Here is a 26,900-nt window from a genome sequence, read left to right on the forward strand (position 1 = left end):
CGTAAGTCATCAGGTGTCTCCTTTGTAGTTCGGGGACTGAGGCCACACGATAGCGTCTGCCGTAAAGAGACACTGCACCAGGAGCCGACCCAGCAGTGCCTCGTATCGCAAACAAGTTGCGCATGCGTGGCCAAGGGCCGCGCCTTGGGAAATGTATCATAATTGATAAACAGCTCCCAAGGTGACCCAGAGACCGCAGAAGTTGGCATCGTGCTGGACAACAGTATTAGCAACTTGAAAGGGACGGACCGCCAGCTCCGAGCAAAAGACCACTGCCAGAGGAGGCCTGTGTGTGTGTGTGTGTGTGTGTGTGTGTGTGTGTGTGTGTACCCCAAACAGAAGCAACACACTACCTCAATGGCCTACTCCCAAGCAGTAGTCTCAGATACGACACTGTGGGTGCTTGTACGAAGCAGAACGTTTCAGAGACGCCGCGGAAACTCCCTGAATGAAGAGCGTTGTGACTGACAAAAAAAAATGGTTCAAATGGCTCTTAGCACTATGGGACTTAACTACTGTGGTCATCAGTCCCCTAGAACTTAGAACTACTTAAACCTAACTAACCTAAGGACATTACACACATCCATGCCCGAGGCAGGATTCGAACCTGCGACCGTAGCAGTCGCGCGGTTCCGGACTGCGCGCCTAGAACCGCTAGACCACCGCGGCCTGCTGTGACTGACAATTCGCAATTTTTCACAAACACAACTTTTATTGATGTAAGTTCACAAGGTTGATGACAGAACAACAAACGAGAGGTAACTCCTAATTGAGACGAACCAAAGTTCACTTTTAATTTTCCACAAAGGTTCGTGGTAACACACAATAACACACTGGTAACAGTCCAGTTCAGAGACTAAGACGTAATCTTCAACGGACGCGGTACACGAGGTCGGCATCTGAATTGAAATTCGGGGCTGGTTCTAGCCCCTAAATAGCTGTCTGCAGCCAATCAGGTGTTGGCGTAGTGATACTTCCTGCAGGCCGTGGCTCGAGCTCCGCCTGCTGGAAGCAGTGCTCGGAATGTCTGTTTCCATTGTATGTAAATAGCCGGTGTTTACCCTGGTGCCTTTGATACGCCTTGGGCATAGACAACCTCGTCCTCTGTAGTGTAATATGGGTTGCCGGCCCTCAGGGGCTACCTTGGCTCCCGTATAACAAAAAGGATTCGCCAAACAGAATAGAGAGGAAGGAAAAACAGCAACTATTTCAGTACGACATGAAAGACTGGCGGAGAAACCTAACAACCCGTCCAGTCGGAAGAAGAACGCCAGTTTGACTTTCTGGAAATTAGAAACACCGAGCTACCGAGCTTAAGCTTTCAAACAAAGTGTAGGGAGACACTCTGCTACATTTCGTATAACATTCTGTTACTTGCGACTGTCTGGAACGTCCTGCCTTGGATTCTGGTGGTGGTGACTGACGTCATCTGACAACACTAGAGACGAGTGGGCTGTGTGAGTATGACGGCTCGGAGGCCAGAAGGTCGCCATTTTGAATCACCAGTCTTCTGCTGGTTTCATTTAGCGCGCCGTCCGCCCCTGGTAGCTGAGTGGCCAGCGCGACGGAATGTCATGCCTAACGGCCCGGGTTCGATTCCCGGCTGGGTCGGAGATTTTCGCCGCTTACGCATCCTCACCTGAGGATGGCACGGCGGTCGGATGGTCCCGATGGTCCACTTGTGGCCTGAAGACGGAGTGCTTTATGGACTGGGTGTTGTGTTGTTCTTATCGTTTCGTCCCCATCGACACGCAAGGCTCCGCAGTGGCAGCGAAAGACTTGCACCAGACGAACGGTTTAACCGACTAGGGGCCCTAGCCACACGGCATTTCCATTTCCATGTAGCGCGCCAAGGATTCTTGTTTTGTGCAAACCTCTACATCTCAGAGTGAGCACATCCAACACCCTCACTCATTTGTCGGATATATGATAGTTTCTGTCTTCCCCTCCGGTTTCTGTCCTCTACAGTTTCTTCTAGTACCATAGAAGTTATCCCTTGATGTCTTAAGCGTTATATTAGGAATCGGTTCACCTAATTTCCAACATCTTTCTGTGGTAGTGGTACTACATGTCAAACGCTTCTGTTCTCTTCTGTTCCGGTATTTCCATAGTCCATGATTTATTTCCATGCAATGCTACGCTCCAAATACACATTCTCAGAAATTTCTTTCTCAATGAAAAATGTTGATGTTTAATATAGTAGACTTCTTTTGGTAAGAAATTCCGTCTTTGCGTGTGCTAGCCCGCTTTTTATGTTACGTCGTTCGTCATCTGTTTTATGGTTTTACATGGCGTTTGATGTTCACATGGCGATTTTCAAATTTATCACGATCCTTGAAACGTTTATCATGGTGATTTGAATGTGTTATGCCAAGATTAGCACCATAAAATTAAAAAAAATTAGAAGTCAGCTGTACGGATGAAAGGCAACGGCCTTGCAGCAGCGGATACACCGGTTCCCGTCAGATCACCGAAGTTAAGCGCTATCATGCTTGGCCGGCACTTGGATGGGTGACCATCCAGGCCACCATGCACTGTTGCCATTTTTCGAGATGCACTCAGCCTCGTGATGCCAATTGAGAAGCTACACGACCGATTAGTAGCGGCTTCGGCCAAGAATACCATCTTAACGGCGGGGAGAGCGGTGTGCTGACCCCACGCCCCTCCTATCCGCATCCTCATCTGAGGATGACACGGCGGTCGGATGGTCCCGGTAGGCCACTTGCGGCCTGAAGACGGAGTGCTTAGTGTATGGGTGAAACATTATGCTTAGACATGCAGAAGTCCTTTCACTTCAATTTTTAAAAAATCTACGTATGATGTGCAAAGTTTAGGTTTTCTTATTTTCCCCACTTTCATGTGAAGCCATGTAAATTAGAAGGGATGACGCATCATCACTAATATAGGATACGTGGGGACAAGAGTGCGTACTTAACACTTTTCTATTTTTCCCTTTTGATTTTCTGGTTACATGACAATGAAAATTGTACACAATACACCTAGGAGCATACTTTACACTGTATCATGAGTTCAAGATTGTCTGTATGATGTGTTAAAATTATAATTAACGAAATGTTAAAAATGAAGAAAATAGATCTTCGCCCCTGGCCTGGGGTAAAAAGAAGGTTGTATACCTGGAAGAATCCTGGAGATACTAAAATGTATCAGATAGATTATATAAAGGTGAGACAGATATTTAGGAACCAGGTTTTAAATTGTAAGACATTTCCAGGGGCAGATGTGGATTCTGACCACAATCTATTGGTTATGAACTGCAGATTGAAACTGAAGAAACTGCAAAAAGGTGGGAATTTAAGGAGGTGGGACCTGGATAAACTGAAAGAACCAGAGGTTGCACAGAGTTTCAGGGAGAGCATAAGGGAACAATTGACAGGAATGGGGGAAAGAAATACAGTAGAAGAAGAATGGGTAGCTTTGAGGGATGAAATAGTGAAGGCAGCAGAGGATCAACTAGGTAAAAAGACGAGGGCTACAAGAAACCCTTGGGTACCATAAGAAATATTGAATTTAATTGATGAAAGTAGAAAATATAAAAATGCAGTAAATGAAGCAGGCAAAAGGAATACAAACGTCTCAAAAATGATATCGACAGGAAGTGCAAAATGGCTAAGCAGGAATGGCTAGAGGACAAATATAAGGATGTAGAGGCTTTTCTCACTAGGGGTAAGATAGATACTGCCTACAGGAAAATTAGAGAGACCTTTGGAGAAAGGAGAACCACTTGCATAAATATTAAGAGCTTTGATGGAAATCCAGTTCTAAGGAAAGAAGGGAAAGCAGAAAGGTGGAAGGAGTATATAGCGAGTCTATACAAGGACGATGTACTCGAGGAAAATATTATGGAAATGGAAGAGGATGTAGATGAAGATGAAATGGGAGATATAATACTGCGTGGTGAGTTTGACAGAGCATTGAAAGACCTGAGTCGAAACAAGGCCCCCGGAGTAGCCAACATTCCATTAGAATTACTGACAGCCTTGGGAGAGCCAGTCCTGACAAAACTCTACCATCTGGTGAGCAAGATGTATGAGACAGGCGAAATACCCTCAGACTTCAAGAAGAATATAATAATTCCAATCCTAAAGAATGCAGGTGTTGACAGATGCGAAAATTACCGAACTGTAAGTTTAATAAGACGAATGGAAAAACTGATAGAAGCCGCCCTTGGGGAAGATCAGTTTGGATTCCGTGGAAATGTTGGAACACGTGAGGCAATACTGACCCTACGACTTATCTTAGAAGAAAGATTAAGGAAAGGCAAACCTACGTTTCTAGCATTTGTAGACTTAGAGAAAGCTTTTGACAATGTTGACTGGAATACTCTCTTTCAAACTCTGAAGGTGGCAGGGGTAAAATACAGGGACCAAAATGCAATTTACAATTTGTACAGAAAGCAGATGGCAGTTATAAGAGTCGAGGGGTATGAAAGGGAAGCAGTGGTTGGGAAGGGAGTAAGACAGGGTTGCAGCCTATCCCCGATGTTATTCAATCTGTATATTGAGCAAGCAATAAAGGAAACAAAAGAAAAGTTCGGAGTAGGTTTAAAAATCCATGGAGAAGAAATAAGTACTTCGAGGTTCGCCGATGATATTGTAATTCTGTCAGAGACAGCAAAGGACTTGGAAGAGCAGCTGAACGGAATGGACAGTGTCTTGATAGTAAGCTATAAGATGAACATCAACAAAAGCAAAACGAGGATAATGGAATGTAGTCGAATTGAGTCGGGCGATGCTGAGGGAATTAGATTACGAAATGAGACACTTAAAGTAGTAAAGGAGGTTTTGCTATTTGGGGAGCAAAATAACTGATGATGGTCGAAGTAGAGAGGATATAAAATGTAGAATGGCAATGGCAAGGAAAGAGTTTCTGAAGAAGAGAAATTTGTTAACATCGAGTATAGATTTAAATGTCAGGAAGTCGTTTCTGAAAGTATTTGTATGGAGTGTAGCCATGTATGGAAGTGAAACGTGGACGATAAATAGTTTAGACAAGAAGAGAATAGAAGCTTTCGAAATGTGGCGCTACAGAAGAATGGTGAAGATTAGATGGGTAGATCACATAACTAATGAGGAGGTTCTAAACAGAATTGGGGAGAAGAGGAGCTTGTGGCACAACTTGACTAGAAGAAGGGATCGGTTGGTAGGACATGTTCTGAGACATCGAGGAATCACAAATTTAGTATTGGAGGGCAGCGTGGAGGGTAAAAATCGTAGATGGAGACCGAGAGATGAATACACTAAGCAGATTCAGAAGGATGTGGGCTGCAGTAGGTACTGGGAGATGAAGAAGCTTGCACAGGGTAGAGTAGCATGGAGAGCTGCATCAAACCAGTCTCAGGACTGAAGACCACAACAACATCAACATGCCCTTGCCACCAGCCTACTAAACTGGAGCAGTGGAATATTTTCGTTTGTGAGGCAGCAGACGACAGGAGCAGTACATGGCCTCTGCTTGAAAGCGAATCACACTAGCTTCCTGCGAATAAACTGTTTTAGGTAATGATGCCCGTAATAGCGAATCATCAGCTCATCATTGCTCAGGCTATCTGAAAAAAACTTGAAATTTGATGAAATAATTATTCAGCAAGTCCCTCATGGGACGAATCTTGAACAGTTCATCTCTTTCGTCAGCTTGGATTCTGTTCGGATCTGATTCATCATTGAAATGAAGGTGGCACTTAATTTGCTGGTATCTGTTGCGGCCCATACACTGTCACACGCACCTTAGAAGTATATCAAAGATTACGCGTTCGATGGATCAGAGCTGTGATTATTGTTCTGTGTAGCATATTGGGCACTTTCACTGGCAGCCAAGTTAAGTACTTCTTCATCAAAATATTCTTCAGTGCAATCGACTACAGACTTTCCTTTTAGTACCCCTATCAAATGGGATTATCGTTCTTCAGTTTCCGATATACTGAGGTAGGTCTTAATGTAGGTAGCGTGTTCTGTTGGTCAGTTAGAAGCGATATGAGCTTTCACTTTCTTCTTGCGATGGCCTGCATTTTCCTCGTCCCCCCTGTCTTCCTTAGTACAGGGTGGGACAAATGAAAGTGGCCCAGAGCGGATATCTTTTGCGGCCGTATTAACGGAGGAGCGAAAGACCTTCAGTTACTTCCCATAAGATGGAGCAACTGCCCATACAGTCGACCGAACCTTGGAGCACATTTACACAATCTTCACGTCTGACGGAGTTGTTAGCAAAGGTCAGTCTTGTCGCGGCCCTAGCTGGCCACCCAGGTCGCCTCATCCGTCAGTCTGCGATTACTCTGTGTGGGGAGCCCTCAAGTCTAAGGTGTATCACAACAACCCTCATAGTCTTCAAGAACTGCAGCAGAAAATTTCGGATGAGACTGCAGCAGTTCCAGCAGTCCACCTTCGATCCACCTTAAGCAGCTTGCTGGCCAGGGCCCAAAAGTGCCAAGAGATGAACAGTGGACACTTTCAACATCTGCTATAGTTAGGTTAGTACTGTATTTCCTTCTCTATGCTGTGTTTCTTTAGATCCTGAAACTTAGTTCTGGACCACTTTGCTTTGGCCCCCACCTCCCCCGCATGAACTTCCAAGATATCTGATACATTAGCTGGGAAAGTATCTTCCAATATATTTTCATCACAGTCAGACCTCACATCTACACGATCTAGAGGGAGCTCGATGCTCGGTAATGTTAGTGGTCGCTTCACACTCATGATCAGAAGAAAAAATGAAATTGGGATTATTTACAATGTATTCAATTTCCGTTATAGAAAGTGCTTTACAGGGAGTCGTTGTGCCTGGGGATAAAATATTTCTAAATGTTGTTTTAGGTAGAACCTGCCATGAGCCCCAAATGGGGACTGACGTTCAAAGAGCCCAAACGAGAAAATGATATAAGCACTGGAAATAAAAAAAAATCTATGGACATGACTTAAAACCACTACAGAACATGCCACTACATAGGCGCTGACAGTTATTTACATAATAAGATAACTTACACTGTTTTGAATATGTTCAACACTGGAAACGCTAAAAACTTTACTTCTTCACACAAATAATCCTCTACAGTTCACTCATTTAACAGCCTCTAATAAACAATCAATGCACAAGCTTGAAGGGGTCTAAACAACAATACAAAATTGTAATAATTGCTGCCAACATAATTATAAATACAAAATTTACGCTAGTAAGACAAATCTCCAAATGAGGATCGTGGCAGTTAATGGGTTAAACATCAAAATATGACATTAACATATCACTAACTTAAATACAAAACATTTTAACACAAGAAAACACATTTTTTTTATTATTTGGCCTTTTCTACGTACACTTTCCTGCAGTTTTTGTATGTCCATCCTTTTGACTGGAGGTCTTAAGGAGCAAGGCCGTTCACTATTGTAAGAAAATGAAACGCCACAGCCGTCCTTATGATCTTATTTATTGTGTAACTATCAGTTTCGGCGCTTCATCGCGGCATCTTCGGGCCGTAGTTGATGCTGAAGGGGTTATCATGATCCATATACACACTGCATCAGTGGCCTACATAACTGGTTTCTGCACTTTTCCGGTAAAGTCTGTATTCCTGCTTTATTTTCATTATAGACTCTATGGCGGGAAAATTATGTTTAGACCGCAATGTATCCAAGTTGCTGGAAAAAAATCCATTTGTGCTTTATTGAACCCAATTGTTTTTCCGATATTGATTTTCTCCAGTTGCCTCAAATTTAAATTATGATGAGCGAATCTAGTCTTCCCCTGCCACTTGGGTTCCTTTATTAAATGGGTAATTTACGCCATTACTTTCGGTAAACTGACACGCTAACGTTGGAAGTGTTTAAACCTAAGGCCATAGAACACAGAATCCAGATAGACACAGTGCTCCGCCAGTTCAGTCTCCTCTGTCTCCGTAAATACTGCCTTGAAACACCCCAATGATTTTACCCCTTAGCCTGCTATAAGTCTTTTACGCAATGTGGATTCTTTACACCCAAGCCTTTTAGCTGCATTTATAGTGGAAGATGAATTTTCTATTAGCTCTTAGCCTTCTATAATGTTTTAGAAGATAGCCGCGTGGAGGAATCTTTTGTCTTGTAGTTTCTGTAATCTAGTAGAACTAGTCTTATTAATACTGAATCAGTCTAAGCGAAATAGTGAACTATAAACTGACATCCATTAAATATCTTAAACAGACCTCGCATTCAATAAAAGAATCGAAGAAAGAAAAGAGAAACGTCTTGGGTCAAAGGTACGCATACGGACATTTGCCCCAGCTAGTTCGTAGGTTCGTGGCCCTGATTTCTGAACTTCTGGTTTCAGCTGCATTATATGGCAGCTTGTTAGATATATAGTTACGTACGAGGTATTGGAAATTCTTTGGGATTTTGTTATAGCAGGCAGATAGCCATCACTTAAACTGTAAATACTTAGATCGAAAGCTCCAAAAAGTAACTCACCTCTTATCTCAAAAGCTTCAAAGTGTAAACCATCACAACACACCTGACTCTTCCACCATAAAAGCTCCCAATTGAAGATACAGGGCAGCCACACTACACTCACAAGTAGGAAAAACACTATATTCGGATCTTTGTTCCATGCACACCTTTGGTCCCGCTACCCTAACCATCTTACACGGAAACATCGTAACGTGAAAGACAACAAAAGCACCAGGAGAAGGCGTCTGATGTCCAAGGAGAGATCCAACTGGAAGAAATATGCATGACCTGGCGAACTGAAGACCACACCAGCAAAGCTTTCGTCTGCGACACTTTTCTGCAGAGTGTAACTAGCTCATACTCTGTTCAACATCAGCAGGTAAAATTCAGCGCGAGCAATTGATAGAACAATTTGACGTAGACCGATTCATTTTCACTGTAGAAAGCGAACGTGAAGTGTAGGGAGTCTCCACTCTACGGCTGTAGAATGCTTACATCACTCTTTCGATCCTTAGAATATCTACAATGCTGCCTTATCGCATAGTTGAGATTGTGCCATGAGTGAAATGACAACAGCATGGTTGTCATTGTTGTAGCCGAACATATCAACTTCAATGAGAATGATGTCGGTACTCGCACATCCCTTCACCCCTATCTCAAAATAACCAACAAAAATGTTGTAACAGATAATATTCACATGCATTCACTCTATAAAATTGCAAAGTGCTGACGCTGTCTCTTATTTCTGTCATTGCATCTTCGTTGTACAGACTCTACAGTAGGGGCGAGAAACTACATAGCTGTATGATACCGACAGGCATTCGCAAGAGGGGAGAGAGGGAAGGGACTGGTTGTGGTGATGGTGGTGGTGGTGGTGAGCAAGGGATTAGTCTGCTTCCTCCCCCCCCCTCCCGCCCCCCCCCCCCCCCAGTCGTTACAGGATTCTCATACACTTCAATGCTAGGGGCTAGGAGATGTAATTAGCTTACTGCAGGAAGGCAATGTGTCTACACAGTAGACACAAAAACTGAACAAAATCGGTTTAATGCAATTTATCCGCTAACTAGTATTTCTGAGTTCTTGATGTAGGTATACTTGCTTATTATATATACAGGGCGGTCGATCTGAAGTTTCGGATGAGATTATCTCGAAAACTATACAAGTGGAACATCAAATGATTCTACACGTGATACCCACCCCCCGCCCCCTTGGGTGGGGGGGACCAACTTTTAAATCTTAAATATAAACCCCCATTTTTTTTGCAGATTCGGATTCTCCATAACAAAGTAATCAAGTTTTGTGTGAAACTTTTTTAAACCATTGAAAAATGGCGCTGAAATCGAGAAAAATTAAAATTGGGGAAGAACTCCGATTTATTTAGACTGATCCGAGAAGGACGCATCATATCGATTTAAAATGAGCACCAATTCTTTCATTACGTCAAATCAAGCTATTTTTTTACACATTATATCCTATGCGCCACAGTTTTTGTTGGAGGGAGGCGGAATGGTTTTAAAATCTCGTTAGGGAACTCTTCACAATTGCTTTACTCACCCGACTGTGGTGTTACCGTGGGCAAACTGCGAACTATGGCTCAGTATAAAGGTCGGTGCAATGCGATCAGACGTCACTTCACTTTCAGACTGTGAACCGTAAACATCAACTGACGAAAGTAAATTATTCTTTAGCGAAACATGGCTCGCTACCCTCCTACAGAGATTGTTGATATGATGTTAATTTTATGTGAATGCCATAACAATTACGCTGCAGCTGCGCAATTGTAAGCGTATCGTTTCCCAAACAGACGACTTCCAAGCTAAAACATTATTGGGAATTGCACTCAACGAGCTCGAAATAGGTACATGCACTGTCCACCTCGTCATCGCGAATACAATGAAAACGACGCTCTTACCCTTACCGTTCTCGCCTGTGTTCAACTGGATCCCGAAATTAGTGTTCGTGCGATTCAGAGACAAACTGGAATACCGAACTCAACTGTTCTGTGGATTTTGAAGGCACATAAATATCATACGTATCATATCACATTGACACAGGCATTAACGCCAAAAGCTACGCAGATACGCGTGCATTTCTGCCAGTGATAAGAGGTGACAATGATTTTTTTTAGATTCATCATGTTCACTGATGAAGCCACATTGAAAAACAATGGCGAATTAAGTCGTTATGCTTGTCATTATTGGTCCCCTGTCAATCCACACTGGCACAGACCCGTTGACACTCAACACAAATGGTCGTTACTGACCTGGTGTGGAATTTTAGACGGTTACTTGATAGGACCGTATTTTTTTGACCGAAGTGTTACTGGTGAATCTTATTCACAACTTCTCCGCGATGATTTGTTGGAGCTAATGGAAGATGTTGATATAGAAACTAGGCAACGAATGTGGTTCCAACAGGACGTAGCAGCTCCCCATTATGCTAAAAACGTGCGGAACGTTTTGAATTTAGGGTACCCTGGCCGGTGGATAGGACGCGATGGACCAATTCAGTGGGCTCCACGTTCACGAGACCTAACATCTCCTGATTTATTCTTGTCGGGTTATTTAAAAAATATTGTTTATGAAAGACAGCCCAAAATCAGAAACGATATGGAGCAACGCATTCGAAGAGGGTGTGCAGCCCTACCACGAGATGTGCTGCTCAAAACTGTGGACAACTTTCGCAGACGATTGATTTTATGCATTGAAGCGAAAGGGAGAAAATTTTGAACAATTTATTCGTGGCTAATTCCATTAATTAAGCACCCCAAATTGTGAGAGGCAAGGGGACTCACACTAATGAAGCACCCCCAACATGTGAGAGGCTAGGGGACTGACACTAATGAAGCACCCAATGGGAACATCATTTTACTACGTCCATGTCCTCCTAATGAAGCACCCAACGGGAACATCATTTTACTACGTCCATGTCCCCCTAATGAAGCACCCAATGGGAACATCATTTTACTACGTCCATGTCGTTGTTCCTGGGTAACGCTAATAGCAGGATACAGTACATTTTGTACAAAAATAGCTTAATTTGGCGAAACGAAGAAATTGTTCCACATTTTTTAGGATTTGATACGTCCTTCTCGGATCACTCTAAATAAATCGGAGTTCCTCCCAATTTTAATTTTTTCGATTTCAGCGCAATCTGTCAATGGTTTAAAAATGTTTCAGACAAAATTTGATTACTTTTTTTTATGGAGAATCCGAATCTGCAATAAAAACGGGTGTTTCCATCTAAGATTTAAAAGTTACCCCCCCGCCCCACCCAAGGGGGCGGGGGCTGGGCGTCACGTGTAGTATCGTTTGATGTCCTCCTTTGAGCTTACGAACTTGTCTTACACACTATTTTTACCCGATGTATAGTTTTCGAGACAATCTCATCCGAAACTTCACATGGACCACCCTGTATATGTAAAAGTCAAATATGACATAAGGGTAAAGAGGGGGACAATTTTCTTGGTGTTGGATATGTTTCCTGCATGCAGTACACTGGGTTTTTATATTAGTTTCACGATTAAGTTAATTGTTCTAAAATAGAACTGTACATATAAACGTCTATTATTGTAATAAAATTGGGCTGTTTTATATTACTGTATAACATTTGACGTTTTCATGGTTGTCTGTCTAGGAGCAATTTTACCATACGAATCGTCCCTCAGGCAGAATCATTTACAGAAAGGTTTAGTTCTTATGGCATCAGACGTATCGAAAGAAATAAACGCATTTATATAAAAAACCGGACGAGTAAGAGTGGGCACCGCGCACTGAGGGTTCCATACGAACTTAATTATGTGTGTAGGTAGCTCATCTGTAGGTTTTGATGAAAGAGTTTGCGAGTATCAAAATATGAGACATAAATGGCCGTATGTTTTGATTGCATTGACTTAGAAACTTAAATTGTTTTTAAGTTGTAAAGAGGCCGTAGACCTTAGTATGTCACATAAATTTAAAATTGACACCTCTCGCCGTTCCTCAGGTCATAAAAGAAGATAGCCAGAGGGATAAAAAAACGATGCTGTAAAGCACGGAACCGTTCAAATGGCAACTTGCCCTTCCTCGAAAATTTTCTGCTTACGGCTATGCTTACACCCATTTTATCAGAGCACTTCGTCCGGGGTCTTCGATTTTTAGTTTCAGATGTGGTTCATGTACATACCAATGTTGCCCCTCTTTTCCTAGAACTTGGACCTATTTTCCTGAGAATTTTGAGCCTATCACTCTATCTTATATCGTCGAAGATGTTTTATAGATGAGGGCTCTTCCAGAAAATACAGACATTCTTGTATGTAGGGCAATAGTGCTGAAGTCTGGGTGGCTTTTATGTCGGAATACAAACTCCTAGTGGCAATTTTTACATTACAATGAATAGCTGACGGTTCGGTGGCACGACGTCTCGGAAAACTTGAAAGCTGTGGCAAGGTTTTCTTTTGAGAAGCTTTCAAAATCGTTTGATTTTTTTCAACATAACACTGGAAAACAGTGGCAAAACAGTGAAATACGACAAAAATGGTGAACATGCTTGGAAAATAGCCGTCAGAACATAACATGGAAATTGGCAAGAAATAATATCGAATTGAGAAAAAAAAAAAAAAGAAATTCGCCGCAAAATAAAAACAATTTGTCTTTTTGCTACCTATAGTTTACACCTAATGCCCCAAAAGTTTTAAACATCTTGCAGCATCTTACCCTGCCGAATGTCGACAAATCGTATGGCGGGATAAACACTTGGAAAGAGATGTTCAGGCTGGTCTATTTATCTTCACCATCCCAAATAACTTGTTGTCCAAAAGCAAAATACAAAATGTACGAAGTAAAAGTCGTTCAGCTACCCAGGGGAGCATTAACCAGCATGACAGCTTTCATTGTAACTTTATTCGTTACGTATACAGGGTGATCCATTGATCGTGACCGGGCCAAATATCTCACGAAATAAGCGTCAAACAAAAAAGCTACAAAGAACGAAACTTGTCTAGCTTGAAGGGGAAAACCAGATGGTTCTATGGTTGTCCCACTATATGGCGCTGCCATAGGTCTAACGGATGTCAACAGTTTTTTTTAATAGGGACCCCCATTTTTATTACATATTCGTGTAGTATGTAAAGAAATATGAATGTTTTAGCTGGACCAGTTTTATCGCTTTGTGATGGATAGCGCTGTAATAGTCACAAACGTGTAAGTACGTGGTATCACGTAACACACCGCCGGTGCGGACGGTATTTGCTTCGTGATACATTACCCTTGTTAAAATGGACCGTTTGCCAATTGCGGAAAAGGTCGATATCGTGTTGATGTATGGCTATAGTGATTAAAATCCCCAACAGGCGTGTGCTATGTATGCTGCTCGGTATCCTGGACGACATGATCCAAGTGTCCCGACCGTTTTCCGGGTAGTTACGTCATTTAAGGAAACAGGAAGTGTTCAGCCACATGTGAAACGTCAACCACGACCTGCAACAAATTGTGATGCCCAAGTAGATGTTTTAGCTGCTGTCGCGGATAATCCGCACATAAGTAGCAGACAAATTGCGCGAGAATCGGGAATCTAAAAAACGTCGGTGTTGAGAACGCTACATCAACATCGATTGCACCCGTACCATATTTCTGTGCACCATGAATTGCATGGCGACGACTTTGAACGTCATGTACAGTTGTGCCGCTGGGCACAAGAGAAATTACGGGACGATGACAGATTTTTGTGAACGCGTTATATTGAGCGACGAAGCGTCATTCACCAAGAGTGGAAACGTAAACCGGCATAATACGCACTATTGGGCAAAGGAAAATCCACGATGGCTGCGACAAGTGGAACACCGGAGACCTTGGCGGGTTAATATATGGTAATTGGCCCCCATTTTATCGATGGCAATCTAAATGGTGCAATGTATGCTGATTTCCTACGTAATGTTCTACCGATGTTACTACAAGATGTTTCACTACATGACAGAATGGCAATGTACTTCCAAGATGATGGATGTCCGGCACATAGCTCGCGTGCGTTTGAAGCGGTACTGAATAGCGAATTTCATGACAGGTCGTCGAAGCACCATACCATGGCCCGCACGTTCACCAGATATGACGTCCCCGGCTTTCTTTCTGTGGGGAAAGTTGAACGATATTTGCTATCGTGATCCACCGACAACGCCTGACAACATGCGTCAGCAGATTGTCAATGCATGTGCGAACTTTATGGAAGGCGAACTACTCGCTATTGAGAGCAATGTCGTTACACGTATTGCCAAATGCATTGAGGTTGACGGACATCATTTTGAACATTTATTGCATTAATGTGGTATTCACAGGTAATCACGCTGTAACAGCATGCGTTCTCAGAAATGATAAGTTCACAAAGGTACGTGTATTACATTGGAACAACCGAAATAAAATGTGCAAACGTACCTACGTTCTGTATTTTAATTGGAAAAAAAACTACCTGTTACCTGTTACCAACTGTTCGCCTAAAATTGTGAGCCAGATGTCTGTGACTATTACAGCGCCATCTATCACAAAGCGAAAAAAGTGGTCCAACTAAAACATTCATATTTCTTTACGTACTGCACAAATATGTAATAAAAATGGCGGTTCTTATAAAAAAAAACGCAGTTGATATCCGTTTGACCTATGGCAGCGCCATTTAGCGGGCCAACCATAGCGCCATCTGGTTTCCCCCTTCAAGCTAGACAAGTTTCGTTCTTGGTAGTTTTTTCGTTTGGCACTTATTTCGTGAGATATTTGGCCCAGTCACGATCAATGGACCTCCCTGTATATGAACAGCAGTAAGTCTTTTTTGAATAGTACCCTGTCTTTATTTCTTGTCGAGAGCTGTTCGAGAACGTGTCACAGTGTACTATTAACGATTTCGAACAACTCTTGAGGGGAGGAAGTGGATTACCGTACAAAAAAGGTAAGGTACCATTTAAAAAAGACGTACTGCTGTTAGTATCTTCGTAATGAACAACGTTACAAGAAAATCTATCAAGCTGGTTAATGTTCCGCTGGCAGCTACACAACATTCACTTGACACATTTTATGCTTTCCGAAGGACATCATTTTCGACCTTGACTGTATGTTTGTTAGAAATTATTATTTAAATTTTGCTCCTGGACACCCAGAAGAACATAGAGAGTTGAGACAGTGTGGTTATGCGAGACGTACTCCTTGGTCCAGCGCCGCACGGGCGGCGGCTGCCCCACGGCGAGGCAGGGCAGCGAGAGCTGGGCGCGCGGCGGTGCTGCCATCTGTCGGCTGAAGGAGGCGATCCTGGCGGGCGCGCGGCCAGACGGCGCCTGCTGCACGCGGCGCGACGGGGCGCCCTCGCCGGCCGCCGTGGCCGCCGACACCCACAGCTCGTAGCGGCGCTGCTCCGCCAGGTGCGACACGCGGTACCACGTCTGGCCCGCCGGGATGTCGAACCGGTCCCGCGTCTGCAACACGCACCCCTCCCTCACTCTCGCGCAGGAGCGAGCAGTGGTTTCCGAGCTGGGGAAGGCGGCGACATTTATCGATCGGTAATATTGTACCAGGGCTGTCAAAAGCGTTTAAAATCTGTACCTCTTTTCAGTTTCACAGGCAGATACCAAAGGTGAATCAAAGACGTGACCTATAGGTAGCATGTTGAACCACCGACCTCAGACCTCCCGACTCTTTGGATACTTCCGTAATACTTGGGAGCGCGAGTCGCAACGCCTGCAATGTAGACTTCCCTCGAGGATTAGTGCCTGCACAGGACAGCCTAATCCCCAGGCGGAGCGATACCTGCATATTCTAGTGCCCTATTACAGACGTTAGAGCTCCAGTTCACCTCATAATGGGACTGCACCTACTTTTCATCACAGATTCAATCCACATTTATGGTATATGCAGGAATTCGTCTCACAAGGGGACCGTCCATAATGTAAATCACGGATTTCGATGCGCTTCAAATGTGTTGTAGAGGCACTTACCCTGAGTACGTGGCTATCCAGTTTTTTTAGCGATGGGTTTTTGAGAATATCGATTTTGAAGTTCATTGCGCACTTTGTATATCGGTAACATTACATACCGGGTGATCAAAAACTCAGTATAAATTTGAAAACTGAATAAATCACGGAATAATGAAGATAGAGAGGTACAAATTGACACACATGCTTGGAATGACATGGGGTTTCATTAGAACAAAAAAAAAAAAAAAAAAAAAGTAATACAAAAATTCAAAAAATGTCCGACAGATGGCGCTTCATCTGATCAGAATAGCAATAATTAGCATAACAAAGTAAGGAAATTCTCAATATGTGCACCATCATTCCTCAACAATAGCTGTAGCCGAGGAATAATGTTGTGAACAGCACTGTAAAGCTTGTCCGGAGTTATGGTGAGGCATTGGCGTCGGATGTTGTCATTCAGCATCTCTAGAGATGTCGGTCGATCACGATACACTTGCGACTTCAGGTAACCGCAAAGCCAATAATCGCCCGGACTGAGGTCTGGGAACCTGGGAGGCCAAGCATGACGAAAGTGGCGGCTGAGCACACGATCATCACCAAACGATGCGCGCAAGAAATAGTTCACGTGTCTAGCAATATAGGGTGGAGCGCCATCCTGCATAAACATCGTACGTTCCAGCAGGTGTTTATCAGCCAGGCTGCACATAATGCGATTCTGTAACATATCGGCGTACCTCTCACCTGTCACGGTAGCTGTCCAGCGCCATCTGTCGGACATTCTGTGAACGTGGTTTGTTTTGGTTCTAATAAAACATCATGTCATTCCAAGCATGTGTGTCAATTTTTACCTTTCTATCCAAGTTATTCCGTGGTTTATTAAGTTTTCTAATTTATCCTGACTTTTTGATCACACGGTGTATTCCGAGCACGTCAGCGTAGCGCAGCGGTAAACGTTCAAGGCTACCGTGCTGGAGGTACCGTGCTCGAATCCAGCTTGCGGAGTAGATTTTCGGCATATTTAATGGCACTTGTGATTTCACCTTTTGATTCTTCGTTCAACTCCTCTACTTGTGGATCTTCTTCTGCCTGCACTACTGCAGAAACACTTGGTTCTTCCATTTCACAGAATTTTTCTAGCACACGGCACTAGAGACGCTTTGCGAGCAACTGACGCCATAATTAGATGCGAACGTAAAGGAATGCAACTCACATCCTCATTGGCCGCAACTGGGAGCTGGGTTTCCCGTTACGGCTAACGGTATTTACGGGAGAGGGGACGATAATGGGCGGAGATCGATTTCAGGTAACATAAGAAGCGGCTGTTTTACGAACATTTGGAACTCCAACTGCGAACAATAAACGGAATGAATGTCTGAAAAAATTAATAACTGAATATATCTTTATAATTTGGCACACCTTGTTGATATTCTTTGAAATAAAACTGAAAAATTCGGTCGACTTTGAAAAGAAAAAAAAAAAAAAACTACACGAGCAGGATTCGAACATTGTATCTCCAGTGCGGTAGCCGTGAACCTATATCGCTGCGCTACGCTGACTTATTCGGAATACACGTAATGTTACAGGTGTACAAAGAAAGCAATGAACTTCAAAATAGATTTTCTCAAAAACCAAGGCCCGTCGCTAAAAAAACGGATATCCTGGTACTCAGGGTGAGTGCCTCTACAACATATTTGAAGCGCATCAAAATCCGTGATTTACCGTATGGAGGGCCCCCTTGTCAGAAGTGGGAACTCCAGAAGGCTTGGCGTTTAGGAAAAAAAAAAGAAAAAAGAAAATGCATCTTTGGCGTGGGTCGGTGAGCCATGAGCTATGTATATTAGCGTAGTTTCCAGGCAGTGAATGGTGCAGTGAAACGAGTACAAAACTGTAATCAGAAGGTCATGAGGTCGAGTCCCTTAGCGGTAACATTTCTCTCATTTTCAATTTTTACTATACTTATACTGGAAATTAACCGAACTAATGCTCTCTGCATTTATGAATATCTTCGCAAAAGGAGCGATCACGAGGACTACGCAAGTAATGGTCCAAGAAGGGATCGTTATTGAAACATACGGGAATTCGTTAGTTTCATTTTGACGTTCGATCACCGTTAAGTGCGGTCGGTTGCCACACTGTGTGGCGAGAATCTTTTATGAATGTAATCAAAGATTGTGCCCCTACAGAAACGTTAAAACAAGAATGTAAGTATAAAAATTCGCCAACGGGCTTGCCATAGTGGTAACTGCGGTTACAATCAGAAGACCAAAATTACGCGCTGTCGGGCTGGGCTAGCACTTGGATGGGTGACCGTCAGGTCTTCTGAGCGCTGTTGACAAACGGGGTGCACTCAGTCCGTGTGAGACTAATTGAGGAGCTACTTGATGGGGAAGTAGCGGCTCCGGTCAAGAAAACTGACAACGGCCGCGAGAGCGGTGTGCTGACCACATGCGCTTCCATATCCGCATGAAGTGACGCTTTTGGGCTGAGGAAGATATGGCGGTCGGTAGGTAGTGCTGGGCCTTCAACTCCTGTTTGGACGGAAAAGAGTGAAAAATTAAAACGTATGCAAGATGCTGAGAGAATTACTGCTTCCCCTACTTTTAAGATGAGTGTAACCCCAGGAAGTGTAAATCATCAAATATAATAAAACGATTTAATTTTGCATACGAAATTTTCGTGTATGCCTTACAATCCCTTTCTGGGAATTTTTTTGCTGTGTCCTCGTGGATTCTGTAAGTACAACAATTTCTTGAAAATTTATTTGCTGTGCGACATTTCGTTTGCCTTTCCTTACACTCCTTACACGCACAGGTTCCGCCGTGCCAACCGCTTACTAAAACCTACGCTACCATAAATGGCTCAAGGTACTCTTCTCGGGTATGCAGCCGGCCATTGTGGCCGAGCGGTTGTAGGAGCTTCAGTCTGGAACCGCGCAACCGCTACGGTCGCAGGTTCGAGTCTTGCCTTGGGCATGGGCGTGTGTGATGTCCTTAGGTTAGTTAGGTTTAAGTAGCTCTAAGTTCTAGGGGACTGACGAACTCAGATGTTAAGTCCCACAGTGTTCAGAGCCATTTGATCGGGTATGCAGCTGGGTAATGTAGTCATCTTGACTATAGTGTAAGTAGGCTGCACAAGGGAACCTACTAATAATGCACTTTATTTCGCAAACCTCATCAGTTAGCAAGAATATTCTCAGCAACGGAAGGTCGCGGCCCATGTTCTGTACCCGAGAAGACTATCATCAGTCATTACGGCGACGAAGTCTACATAAGCACATAAATGGCTCATGCTTTGCCCTACCAGCGCCAAAGAGGCTACTTTTCTAAACGATTGACCATCTGGAGCTCCGACTTCTGTCACTTTCATTTCTGGCCAAGCCCTGCGTATACCATAAATTTGGACGAAATCGACGATGACGAATAGGTGCGGCCGCTTGTCAGTTCGCCTGTCCGAAGAAGGATCTGTCGCTCTTCGACAACGCACGACACGCCCATGGCAGCATCTACGGCGGTAAGAAGACAGTACTGTCTTTACTGATTGGATTTAGTCTCAGAGAAGCACTGCTACAGGCTGTTGTAGAGCTATTACCTGAAGCTCATGTATTGCTGAACAAATGTTTTTTGAATGATATTTGTAGTTATTTCAGTAGTGCGATTTGTATGCATGTGTATCTGATATTGTTGGTTGGGAGTAGCACCACTGTTCGCAATGATTTATCAACGGCACCTCGTAATATGTCGCAACTTACAAGTGAGCTGCGTCGGGTAGCCGTGTGGTCTCTGGCGCCTTGCCACGGTTCGTGCGGCTGCCCCTGTTGGAGGTTCGAGTCCTCCCTCGGGCTTGGGTGTGTGTGAGTGTGTGTGTTGTCCTTCGTGTAAGTTAGTTTAAGTTAGATTAAGTAGTGTGTAAGCCTAGGGACCGATTATATCAGCAATTTGGTCCCATAGGAACATACCAAAAATTTTTCCTTACAAGTGAAGTTACAACAACAGGGTGGAGCAGAGGAAACGCATGTTTTTCACTATTTAATGACTCGGACACGGTTTGATAAAAATAATAAAAACAAGCCTTAAGTGATAGATTTTTTAATCCACTTTTGAAATACACGTACTTTAATTAGGTTCCAAAAATAATGCTTTGGAGGTGACACCCTTCTTGCTGGATACAAATTTGGATCCTCTCCCAAAAATTATGCATGGCTCTCTCCAACATTTCATTCGGCACGGCTTCAATTTTCAGACGAACGGAATTCTTCGGGTCATCGATTGTGCGAGGCTTGTTCATCTACATCTACTTTTATACTCCGCAAGCCACCCAACCGTGTGTGGCGGAGGGCACTTTATGTGCCACGGCATTACCTCCCTTTCCTGTTCCAGTCGCGTATGGTTCGCGGGAAGAACGACTGCCGGAAAGCCTCCGTGCGCGCTCGAATCTCTCTAGTTTTACATTCGTGATCTCCGCTAGAGGTATAAGTAGGGGGAAGCAATATATTCGATACCTCATCCAGAAACGCACCCTCTCGAAACCTGGACAACAAGCTACACCGCGATGCAGAGCGTCCCTCTTCCAGAGTCTGCCACTTCAGTTTGCTTAACATCTCCGTAACGCTATCACGCTTACCAGATAAATCTACGACGAAACGCGCCGCTCTTCTTTGGATCTTGCAGACTTCTGATTTTAAATATCCCCACAAATCGCATATCGACAAATCGGGTGAGTGAGGAGGCCAGTAAACATCATCATATCTCGAAATAACGTGGCCTGGGAACATTTGTCCAACCACTTCCATGGATACTCTCGCTGTGTGAGCTATAGCACCGTCCTGCTGAAACCATATTTCTCTCATGTTTACTTGACGTCTTTCAAGTTCTGGACGAAGAAAGTTGTTTAACATTTTAACGTAGCGCGCCGGTGTCACAGTAACTGCAGTTCCTTCCTCTTCAAAAAAAATAGGGTCCAACAATCCCCATCTTTGAAATGCAGCACCACACTGTTACTTTTAAACTGTGGAGAGGTAATTCATGTGGATTCTCCAGCGCCCAGTACCGGCAATTTTGAACAATGACGTAACCGTCTACATGAAAATGTGCTTCATCACTCATGAAGACTAGCATTTGCATCTTCTGTAAAAATTTCGTCCATTGCGCGACAAAACTCTCTGCGCTGCACAAAATCCCCTTCACTAAGCTGCTTGACGATCATCATCTTGTGCGGGTGAAACTTCAGATCATCATGTAAGAAGCGGTGAAGCGAATGCCGTGACATACCTAGCTCTACAGCCTGCCGTCCAGCCGATCGTTTCGGACTAGCAACAACTGCCGTTCTCACTCGGTCTACGTTTTCTGGAGTACGAACTGAACGGGGATGACCAGATGGTTTCTTTTTCATCACAGATCCAGTACTTCTAAACGCTGGAAACCATCGGAGTCAGTATTTCGATCAGGCACTGCACCTCGACCCCAACTCAAATATTTGGACAGAAAAGACGTTGCACTGTGACTACGGAATCATTGTTTCTAAAGTACTGCACGATAACGAACACACGATACTCTACGCTCCAACGCTCCGTAGCGACTGAAACTGCATTGTATGGGCAGTCTGCCAACATTTATTTATTTATTTATCGTATCCAAGACATCACCATTTTACAAAAAAAATTATATTGCAATGCAAGAGAAGCAGTTATAATACAATAATACATGGTTATAAGGTAAATTAACTACAGTAATATAGAAAAGTATGTAACATATAATGATAAGCGCTAAGGATGCGAAACAGAGCGATTTTCATATCCCACGTGAAGCCCAATACACTGCAGCTTGAATAGCCTTGTCATTTGCTTCAAATAGGTCTTGAGTCGAACACGGGTTGTTTAGTTTCCTGCAGACCAGTAGGTGATGTGGGTCTTGCTGTTCTCCACACTCGCAGGGCTCGTCTGCACTGATGTAGCCCCATTTTTCCAAGTTTGCTCTGCATCTTGATACGCCTGTTCGTAGTCTATTCAGGGCTTTCCAGGTCGTATACGGGAGTTCAGAGCCAGCTGTGGGTTCTTCCCTGGGGCTATTCCCTGGTCTTCCTGGGTCCACATTGTACCACAGCTCTTCTCGTCGTGCTCTAGGCGATAAAAGAGTTGCTTCAGTTGTTCGTAGGAAACTCTTCCTTGATTTAAGTCGGCGAGGTTGAAGATTGTATCCGAACATTGGATGTCTGGGATCTGTCTCCTGTTTATGTTTCTCGATTTCTGCGGCAGTCCTTCTTCTGATGTCTGGCGGGGCTATGCCCATGAGGTGGTACAGCTGCTTTGTGGGAGTTGGGCGGAGGCATCCTGTCACGATGCGTCCAGTCTCATTCAATGCTATATTTACTTGTTCAGCGTGGGTGGAATTTTGCCAAACGGGTGCCGAGTGCGGAGAACTGTAGGTTGCGCTCCCCATCTGCGATTTGCTAGCTTGCGGATGATGTTGTTCCTGGCACTCACTTTCATCTTTGTGGCCAAACAGTGTTCCTTGTAGGTGAGAGCACGGTCAAGTTTAATCCCAAGATATTTTGGTGTGTCGCAATGAGATAGATGTTGTCCCTTCCAGCTTATGTTGAGTTTCCTCCTTGCTTCCTTATTACGTAGGTGGAAAGCACAGACCTGGGTTTTTGCTGGGTTTGGCTTGAGGTGGTTATTATCATAATAGTCACCCAGCTTTTCAGTCGCTAAAGTTAATTTACTTTCTACCTCTTCAAAGGTTTTTCCCTGGGTGGCAACGACTGTATCGTCTGCATAGATGAAGGAGCGAGCGTCCATGCTGATCGGTTGGTCATTGGTATAAATATTATACAGCAATGGGGCGAGGACGCTACCTTGAGGTAGGCCGTTTTTCTGGGTCCGCCATCAGCTCTTCTTCGACTGCAGCGTGACAAAATACCGCCTATTCTGCAGCAGGCACTGGATGAATTGCGCCAGTCGGTAGTCTTTTGTGGTGTTATATATTTTTGATATTAACTTACTGTGGTTTATGGTGTCGTAAGCTGCTGTAAGGTCGATAAAGGCTGCACCTGTAATTTGTTTCCGCTCGTATCCATCTTCTATATACTGTGTAAGGTTGAGGATTTGTCCGCAGCATGACCTTCCTGGGCGGAATCCTGCTTGCTCTTTAATTATATTCTTGTCTACATGTTCTGAGATGCGGTTAAGGATCATTCTTTCTAAGGCTTTACAGAGCTGACAAAGCAGGGAGATAGGCCGAAAATTTTTAGGGTCTGTGGGGTTTTTTCCAGGTTTTGGTATAGCTACTATATTTGCCTTCCGCCAAGTCTTGGGGATTTTCATTTCAAGAACAAACACGAAAGGAGCCTCCCCGAAGATCATGACAACGATCGGTCGTACCCTGGGCAACGTTAGGCCTGTGCCTAACGGCCAATCCTTTCAACACCAAGACACCGCAAAAAGTCTGCCAACATTCATTCAAGGTCAATACCCTCTCTCGTCCCCGCGTACTAGCGATTTAAAAAACATGCGTTTCCTCTGCTCCACCCTGTATATTTCTACATAGTCACCATCACGTTCTATAGCCTTACGCCAGCGTTGCGTACGAGTGTGTCTTCCCCGTTGGTAAAAGCTGTTGTCCTATACACTATTTGAATGGCGGTTTCACATCAAAGTTGCCCGTACAGACGAAAGCCCAAGGGCTCCAGTTCTGTGCTATTGGGTGGATGAGGCAACAATGTCCAACCCAGTTTAGCGAAGCGTTTATAGGTGGACGTGTATTGGCGTGCATTGTCATGTTGGAGGAATATTTATTTTGAATTCTTGTCAGACCGAAGAAGTCGGTAATCGTTCCTGCGTTTGCTCAGAGTCTTCAGGTAAGAGTGCGCCACTGAATTAACATCAACACATCCGTGAGAATGGCACCATGATTATCCCAAATGACTCTAATCATGACCGTCAGCAGAGGAAGTTACCTTCAATTTCTTGCTTTTATTTTTTTCGTGGTTATAGATGGCGCCACTCAAGTGACTGCCTTTTGGTTCCTGGCTCAACGTGCCGCACCCAATTGTGATGTGTAGCTCTGCGTGACAGAAAATCTTCTCCACTGGCCTAAAACAGCCCCAACAGTTAAGACGGAATGGCTTTTCTTTGAATCTTGTGGCATATTGTGAGCAGCCATAGAACCCACATGGATCACACCTTTGAATATCCAAGAGTCTGTCATAGCACACTTAGTTCCGACGCTCACCAATAGCAGCAGAGCCAACCATCGAGTTGTGATGCGCCGGTCTGCACGAAGGACGGCGTCCCCGCGTTTCATACTGTCGGCAGCTGTGATTGTGACAGGACATCCTGGATGTGACCGATTATGGAGCTTAGTTTCTGCACTTCCTGAACCCTTAATTCTCTTTGCTCATCGCAAAACAGTAGTCCTATCAACTGAATTATTACCATACACTCAACGCAAACGTTTATGGATATTAACAGAGCGTCTTTTTCCGCAGCCGTGAATTCAATTACAGCACACTGCTTTTAACGACTGTCTTGTGAACTCTCCAATTTGATTGTTCACAACGGCTCTACCATCTGATGAAACTGTTCGAAACATCGTACACGTGCAGAAGGAACATAAAATCTGAAGCACCTACTGTATCAGTAATAATAATAATAATAATAATAATAAGTAAAAGAATAAAAAGCTCGTGGTTCTAATTTACTAAACAACCAATATAATTACGAAAATGATCAAATACGGCACATCAGCTTCGCTGCATGCTTAATGTTTCTTGTGTTTGCCAGTCTGAACTTGACACGTTTAACGTTTTCGTCTGTGTCCAGTCTGTGGCGTTTATGAGCTCGCGCTGAAGAAACAGTGATGTTCCCACGACCTCACAGGTCCTATGCTACGACTGCCTGACAGAACTGCCATGTTGCTTTAAGTGTTTAGAAGGAAATATGCCGTATTTGGTGGTTTTCGTATTTATACCTGGGTATTACCCAAAGATACTGTTTGAATGATACACCACATTATAGATGTCTCCAAAATGTGCATTTTAATAGGCTTTGTTGCGCTAAAGTGTCAGGAAATGACATGGCTAGACATATTACCAGTTCAAATTGTGCTGTTTCAGAAATAACACAGAAGCAATACTCTCCACAATGGAACCTGCTATAATGCACTTTATTCTGCGAACCTCATCAGTTAGCAAGAATGTCCTTAGCAACTGAAGGTCGCGGTCCATGTTCTGTACCGTCATTTTCGTATAAACATTCGTGAAACTCTTGCCAGGTGGGGACACTTACATTTTAAATTTCTCTCACATGAAGTTCAGAACTCAAATATCAGTTCGCCAAGGCAGTTCAATGCAATTATTATCAAAAATTCTCGAGAAAATCTACTTTGAAGTTATCCGAGAGTCTTTAGTATACGAAAATAAAGTCGTTCTTTGATAGTCACCGTGGTTCTCCTGTAGCCTGTTCGCTTGCTAACCTGGGGGCGTCGGTTCCATTCCCACTGGATCCAAATTTTTAAACATAGGTGCATCTTCTACGAGAATACCAGTGAAGCGTTAGATACATTAAGATTGAAAAAAATCGATAGCGTTCGAGACTGGTAATCGCTGAATCGCTGGTTTAAGCCTAATTTTGGTTCGCACGTCTTCGTGTTTTTAATTACATATCGCACAAAAAAATCCAGTTTTGAATGCAAATAATAATTCTTAATTACTCATCTTTTATAAAAGGTAGTTAATAAAGATTGCTTAATTATAAAGAAAGATTACAAATTAATTTCCTTTTCATCTTTACGTATTTTACGCTTCACAGAAATCCTTCTAAAACATGCGCTTTTGTTTAAAATTTCGCCAGAGCCGGCAGCTGAAACCTGGCCCTGCACAATACGTGAAAGCATTCTGCCACATCGCCGCGCAGACTGTTTAGAAAAACTACTTTGCTTTAGGGGATTAAAGATGCTAGGAAAACTTCAAAGTCGATTTTCTCGAGGATTTTTGGTTCAAATGGCTCTGAGCACTATGGGACTTAACATCTGAGGTCATCAGTCCCCTAGAACTTAGAACTACTTAAACCTAACTAACATAAGGACATCACACACATCCATGCCCGAGGCAGGATTCGAACCAGCGACCGTAGCAGACGCGCGGTTCCGGACTGAGCGCCTAGAACCGCTAGACCACCGCGGCTGGCGAGGATTTTTGAGACTTGCAAAAAAATACGATTGCCCTCTGGGCAACCATCCGTTCAAGCAGTTTGCAAAGCACGTTGGTGGGGTCAAGCAGTCGGTAACTGTCGACACACGTTGGGTTCTTACCTGACTTAAGGATTGTGAAGGGAATACTATCTCGCCATCTTCGAACCAAATATGATTGAAGGCCATGAGTAGATGTAGTCACTGAGTAACATTCAGGTGCTGGATCATCTGATTGTGAATTTCATCACGGCCTGGAGACCAATCGTGAGATGAGGCAATAACCTGAAGCAATTCCCAGTCAGTGAAAGATTCATTATATGATATGGCTTGGCGTAGGGTAAAACATAGGGTGACACCTCC

At 43.7% G+C, this 26,900-nt stretch overlaps 1 protein-coding gene across 1 annotated transcript in view; it reads right to left on the minus strand.

Moving 5' to 3' along the window:
• Window positions 1-26,900, minus strand: part of LOC124594621 (Down syndrome cell adhesion molecule homolog) — a 184,111-nt gene that overhangs the window by 92,654 nt on the left and 64,557 nt on the right. The window contains exon 7 of the mRNA XM_047132993.1: window positions 15,590-15,858. Within this exon, the coding sequence (XP_046988949.1) occupies window positions 15,590-15,858 (269 nt within the window). The remainder of the gene's footprint in view (window positions 1-15,589; window positions 15,859-26,900) is intronic.

The sequence above is a fragment of the Schistocerca americana genome, chromosome 2, assembly GCF_021461395.2.
Source record: "Schistocerca americana isolate TAMUIC-IGC-003095 chromosome 2, iqSchAmer2.1, whole genome shotgun sequence".
NCBI lineage: Eukaryota > Metazoa > Arthropoda > Insecta > Orthoptera > Acrididae > Schistocerca > Schistocerca americana.